At 35.8% G+C, this 7,065-nt stretch overlaps 1 protein-coding gene across 1 annotated transcript in view; it reads left to right on the forward strand.

The window, feature by feature from the left end:
• Nucleotides 1-655: 655 nt before the first annotated feature.
• Nucleotides 656-7,065, forward strand: part of MARCH5 (membrane associated ring-CH-type finger 5) — a gene marked incomplete at its 5' end in the record, with an annotated part of 28,759 nt that continues 22,349 nt past the window's right edge. The window contains one exon of the mRNA XM_029283206.1: nt 656-675. Coding sequence (XP_029139039.1) covers nt 656-675 — 20 coding nt within the window. The remainder of the gene's footprint in view (nt 676-7,065) is intronic.

Here is a 7,065-nt window from a genome sequence, read left to right on the forward strand (position 1 = left end):
GCAGTCTGAACCAGAAAAAAAAGGATGTTACTCAAAAAAAAAAAGCAGGTAGCCAAATATCTAGTTGTAGGTTAATATCCAAAGTCCCCTGATTTCTCCACCCCTTTTTCTCCCACTGAATATATTTATGTCAATCCAAAGTATACTACGGAAAAAATAATATCCCCTTTGTACTTCATTTGCATGCAGTAACCCACACAGTCAAGGCAAATTGCCCAGAACATTTACCTTTTGAGTGTTCTGTATTTAAAGATCAATGAAAGGTAGGGACAGTATGTCTATTTCCTTCTTTCGGGTTTGGTATATGATAAATAGAAATTGCTCTGGCAAGAGCACTTTGACAACTGTAAGCTTAAAGCGCATGCGCGCGCGCGCGGAATTGTGGGGGTTGAAGTCTTTTGCGAATGAACTCTTTCAAACAGAGGCAGGCTGGGAGAATACTGTAGTACACTATTCAAAGGAGCGACGCACGTTTAATAAAAGGAACTACGGCTATATGGCTTTTTCAACAAAGAAAACTGGCCTAACAGGTACATTTGGAAATAATAGTTACTTCATCATATATGATTAACTGATCTTAGTTTAGACATGGATCAAAACGCTAACGTTTCCTTGTTTTTTTTAGAGATTTGTATCGTATCTGAATTAAAATCAACCGGGTAATAGCTGCCCAAAGTAAGTTATTATAACCTTCATTTTTCATTTCATTAAAAAGGCTTAATATATTTATCAACACATATTCAGATCTATTGTGTCCCTCCTGTCTGCTTGCAAATATTTTTTAAAAAATCATGCATATATCAATCCATTTTTGCATATATCCATGGATTTTAAAAAATCTCTTAGTATTTACTCCTTACTGTTTACAATGAAAGTTACCCCTTCTCTTCAGGAAAGTGCTCATGTGCACACATATTCGTATACAAAATCCTATGTGGCTATAAATTAAAATCTATCATGGATAATATGACAATTTGATTTCTCTTTTCCATAACTGACTTTAGATGTAGTAACTCTGTTAAAACAAATGAGAAATGTAACATACTATACTTTCATAACATTCTTTATGGTGGTAAACTTCTGGTTAGTAACTGTAAATAAATTAATTATAATTTTAAGAAACATACAGATTTTAACCTTTTTCATTTAAGTATTTTTAATATACTTTTTATGAAATAATTGACTTATATACTTAACATTCATATATCTTCAAGTCAAATATAACAAAGATAAGAATGAGCAAATATTTTTCAAAACATTGTATCTGGCATTTTCCTACTAAAAATTCTTAAACTCTGTGTGGATAACCAATGTGTTGGAATTACAAATCACTTCAATTAATAGGATGGATTAACTTGTAAATATTAAGTTAATGCACAGAAATACCTATTTTTCCAGTTACTGCCAGTTGCATTTTGTCTGACAAAATTACACGGGGAAGGCATAAAAGATCTAAGCATTTCATCATAAGGTAGCTTAAGATATTATATGCTAAGATGCAAAGGAGCTCTTTTATTTACATAATGATTTTTGGATTTTTAAATTATATTGGAATTTAAATATCTGAATCATCTGTTTTAATTATACCTGAGCAAATGAATTCTGTCCATATTTATTCAGACGTGGTTCAAAGGGGTCTTTCTCCCAGTAAAACCATTATACTTTAATCTCTTTTGTTCTTTTTGAGGGAAGCAGTTGGATCTTTGATCTAATGTCTGAGAGTGGTGTGGAAGTCTGAATGTGTGGAAAAATAAATACAATAGAGGTTCATTGTACTGGACATTTGGCATTTAAGGGCAAGGGCAGATTATATTCATTCATAGTCTTAGGTGGACAGTCTGAGAGCATTCCGTTGTAATGGATACACAGATGGTGTCAACTGAATGAAATGTATTTTTATTAACTGTGGCATGCTAAAGCCAACTACCGTTAATTGCCTTTTCCAGACTAAATTATTAAAAGAAGCCAAACAGAACAAAAATTCTGTTTGTTGAAAGTCAGCCTATTTTCTGAAGACGGCACCCTGAAACATCATACTGTTATTTGATCTGTACTAGTTTCCACTTTATTTTCTAGTTTTAATTTAAATGTATAATTAAAGATGGCAAGGATATTCTCTCTCACATATATTCATAGTACTCAATTATTTCATTCAGCATTATGTTTTGCCCCAAATTCTTTTACTGACTCACTTAGGGAAGTCTTCAAAAGGAGCGAGGTTGTTTTACTCGTGATACCAATACTGTAAATTGCTTACCACTTAGTTGAAGTAATATTTTTTTAATTTTATCTATGAATTTAGGGTGTGACATTTTGAAGGGCTTTTGGTGATTATTTTTTCTTTTCTTTTATCTTTAAATGTCTTGCTTTTGCTAATTTGACCCATTTTTTTTTTACTTTTTTATTTATTGTTCTAACCCAATGTATTGGGAATATAAGTCACCCTAGTTTCTTTTGAAGTGAGACATGTATCACTTGAAGTGAGACAATTGACAATAACCACCAAATAGTTGCGATAAACTTTCTTGGAATTAGTCAGATGTAAACCACATCAATACATACTGTGGATGGCCCAGCTAGGTGGCAGCACCTAGCCGGCATTGGCTAATCTCAGAAAACTAAACAGAGTTGGATCTGATTATTACTTGGAATCTCAGGCCTTTAGACTATATTAAGAAGTCAAAGCATTGTGAAAAAGGTACTTTGGTATTATTGCCAAAGAAAACTACATGAAGTTATTGATGAATTCATTAAGATTGAAAGAGATATCAAATTCAAGCAGAAATGGTTCCTTTATATAAAACATATTATTCAAGAAGGCAAGCTAAGATATAGAAATATAGCTTCTGAGGAAAAAAAGAAACTGTTTAAAAATAATTAAAATAATCCAAATAAAAACAAGCAACAATCACAAATGTCCAAACTATGGAATAAAAATATTAAAGTAGTAATTAGCAATTGGATAAAAATGAGGGGGGGGAGAGAAGGGCTACTAGAATACTTTTTCTTATTTTTTTTATATAATCTATTTTCATTTTCATTTTATAGTCAAACTCTCATTTCAAATTTTCCCTACAGTGTTTATTTTATCCATGTATATGTATTCATTTCGCTTTTCTTGTTTTTGCATTTTTGAAATTAATAAAAAATAAAATGAGGGTGAAAATTAAAAGAAAATTCATTTATACTACCATATAGATGAGGAAACATTAATAGATATAAAACATGGTTCAAATGTGTAATAAATAACATGCTTTCTTTTAATAGGAAAGAGAGTAAAGGCCCACATAACATATGAATGAGTAAAGCATTCTAGATATATTCCACTGAAACCTTAATTAGAAGATTAAATTACTAAAATAATATTTTTTGTATTACAAGGTCATTACTTGGAAACAAAATGTTTTGTTTTCCTATTATTGTCTGAACAAGGGAAACAACCTAAAACGTGTGAGCTAGGATAAACATAACATACTAATATGTGCATTTGCAGATGAAATACCAAAAGTTGTATTTTGTGGATTACTTCAAGAAAGAGAAAAATTAATGTTATTGGAAATATCTTTTATGAGGCTTTGATTATTGCCAAAACCCTAACAGACATATCCTTGAAATTACTAGGAGTCAAATCTGACTTGAAAGAGACTTTGTTGTAAAAGGGCATGAAAATAAATAATTTCATGTAAGCGCTTATTCTTCAGTTGTAGAACAGTAAGGAATATTTTTATTTAAAGTTACATTTGAAACACAAACAGTAAAATAAGGAGAATGTATCATGGAGAACAAGCATTTATGTGTTATTAGACCAGAAGATACAGTGACATCTACTCATTCTTTCCCCAGGATTTCTTCTATCTATTCATTTCTATATCCAGAGTACTAAATAGAATTCAACATTTGTCTCATTGCATAATGATAGGCTATTTGGAAGTTAAACATATAGAAGGTCCAAAGACCGGTGCAAGATCTACCACTTCATAGTCAATATTGTTTCTATATTTCTATAAACAGAGCTTTCAAAAAGTTCAGAAATAGTATAAAAGATATGTAAATTTTGTCTTTCAAGTTAAATAGTCATGTGTTTCTTAAAGACAATCAGTTGCACCCAAAACTGAAAGGAAAAAGTAAATAAATGTGAGAGATTTGAAGAAAAAGACAGGATCAACTTGCTACTATATTTACAATTGTATAACACTGTTCCTCAACCCACAACTTGGTGTAGGCCCCATGATTCTCTTAAGGAAAATGATGAGGCTGTGAATAACAGAATTAGAAATACAACATAACTGAAGTATCATGTTGAGAAAAATTGATATATGCTGATTTTTATGGTTGCAAAATTAATAAGGAACTGATATCAAATGCTATGGGTAGAATGCAAAATGGGTAGTAGCTTTTTATATAAAATTCACCATGCAAAGTTCTACATTAAACATAACATTCTGTATTTATATCCAATTCACATGATTGATAAGGAAATAACTAGTTTCCTAAAAATAAGACATCCCATTATTTAAAAAGTTGTACAAATCATTACATCCTGCTACATCCTGTCTTGTTAGTGTTTATCAAATTAGAAGTTAGCAGCTGGTATTATGTATTTAAAATTGGTAGAAGAAAAATTGCTAGTTATTGATAAATAAATGAGCTTTATCTTGTCATAAAAGAATGAATTGTCTCTGTCTGAGAGAGCCAAAATGACTAAATTAGGCCATTGGAGCCAAAATGACCAAATTAGGCCAATTTTAGTTTAGAAATGAGACGACCTATTTCAAAACAAACTGTAATTTTTGATTACAACTTTTTAAGGATATCAAATTTGTTCAATCCCTAACTATTAACTGTTAAACCAAAGCCACCTGCAATTTTCTAAACCAGGTGGACCTATTTAACCTACATTTAAAAAAAAACAAAGCTAAAGTAAAATTAGCACAATTTGTTACATTCCTAGAAGAAAATTCACTCTGTGTTTGTACAACATACTGAAAAACAACTTGACATACATTTTAGTGTAGCCCATTGAGGTAACGTAGCCTATGTAGTTACATTATGGTTTCATCCGTTATTATTCAGACTCAAAAAATTGGGTTGAGTAAACTCTGATTCAGTTAACTATGGATAAGTGTGTGGTGTAAACCATACCACTGGTTAGGGGTCTTGGTTTTCTTTTTTTCTAAATGGTGAGCTTGAGGTATACTGTACCATGTTTCGATAGACGAGAATATTTGTAAGACAAGGTTGAAATGAGGGGTCCTTGGTGCTTCTTTGAATTTAGTTGTTCTTGCAGACATTTCATTATCCAAACTAGATATCATCGGTTTGGGTAATGAAACATTTGCAAGAAAACAACCAAGCTCAGAGAACACCAAGGATCACCCATGTACTATGTTTTATCTACATCATTCTGATATAATTTGAGGAAGATCTGGCATTCTAGATAATAGCTGGAAGTTCAGCACTTCTTGCCTAGGTATTTCTGCCCCATTTCAAGTATCTCTGTAAACAACAAGCAGGTTAAAGAAAATAGGTCAGTTACCATTAAGCTCTTCCCTAGGGAGTAGACATATTTTAAGAGGCTACCCCACTGAAACACTAAGCTACACCAAGGTTTGTCTCCCCAATTCAACATTAGTTTTAATAGCCTGACTGGGAGGAAAGCAGAAGGTATTATCCTTTCCTCAAAAGAGAGCATGAGGCTGGTTCTCATTTTGGTTCCCTCACTTTTTTTCTGACTGACAGCTAAGGAGCCACCCATTTTATTGGTCGAGCTACCATAATAAAAAAAGTCACAGATGAGACTTGGAAATAGGAGAACGACATAGAAGACAAACCTGTAAGAAAAGGAAAGCCGGGGGGGAGGGGGGATGTAATTCACATATTATAACACCTAACTACAAATCAGTGCCTTCTCTTTCCCGCTCCCCCAGAAGGGAACGACAAGGTGGACGAAAGGAAAAGCAACCCGCACAGAAATTGACAGGGGCGAGGTGCTGACCTTTCCCGCAGCGAGCGTAGCCATCTCGCCGCGTCCGCAGCCGAAGGCAAAATGCCACCCGCCTCGCGCTCACACACCCAGCTGCGGCTTAAGGACGTGGTGAGAGCAACCGTAACGCGCGCGCCGTTAGAAGAAGGAGGAAAGGGCGGGGGGAGAAGGGGATTTAAATCCCCTCAGGGGTAGCAAGGAGCAGGAACTACATCTCCCATGGTGACTTGAGTGCTGACTGCAGTCTCGCATACAGCAGGGGAGAAGGGAGCCGAGCACAGTAGCGGTTCCTCTGTGAGGTAAGAACCGGCGCGTGCGCAGTGACTCTCGCTCCTCCCTCTCGTCTCGCTGCTCAGAGGCCGGGGCCTTGCTTCTCCCCCCCCCTCCGTTTCTTCGTTTTCTCGCGCTCTCTCGCGCGCTCTCTGCCGTTGTCGAAGCTTGCCAGGTGTGAGTGGCACCTGTCCTCAGTGGCGTCCTTTGTCGCCGCGAACGAAGCGTCCGGGCACTCCGAGTTTTTTGTCCCCTCCTCCTGGCAGGCTGTGGGCCTTGCTTTCTAGAGTGGTTGCTGGCGCCTGTTTTAGCCGAGCCCCCGGGTTTCCCGTACCCGGGGAGGATGTCGGAACAGACGGGCTTAGTAGTGCCGCAGACCCTGGACAGGTAGGAGAGCAGGAGTAAAGTTGGGGGCGAGTAACGGGCGAGTCGGGTGATCTGCTCAGGTGCGTCAAGGGGCAGAGACGGAGCCGACCACGATGGAGGAAAAGCGGCGACAATAGAGATGCACAAAATACTGAAACGCCGCTGGAATAAAGGGCCGTGTAGAAATAGAGGACTGCTATTTAGGAGGAGGCGAGGAAAGGGAGGAAAAGAGGTCTGTGGGTTGTAATCTGTTGCGGTTGCGGCATCTTTCAAGAGCAGAAATTAATGACCTCTCAGACATATTCACCCCTCTCCGCTGAGAACATATATTCCAGTTGAAATTGAGTTGATATTATGCACCGTAAAGAGCTTAAAATTGTAATATTAATTCGTTTATATTGATTTAATTGTATGAATACATTTATATAATCTGAATAAATTTATAT

This window comes from Protobothrops mucrosquamatus, unplaced genomic scaffold (assembly GCF_001527695.2).
Source record: "Protobothrops mucrosquamatus isolate PMUCROS unplaced genomic scaffold, P.Mucros_1.0 scaffold36, whole genome shotgun sequence".
NCBI lineage: Eukaryota > Metazoa > Chordata > Lepidosauria > Squamata > Viperidae > Protobothrops > Protobothrops mucrosquamatus.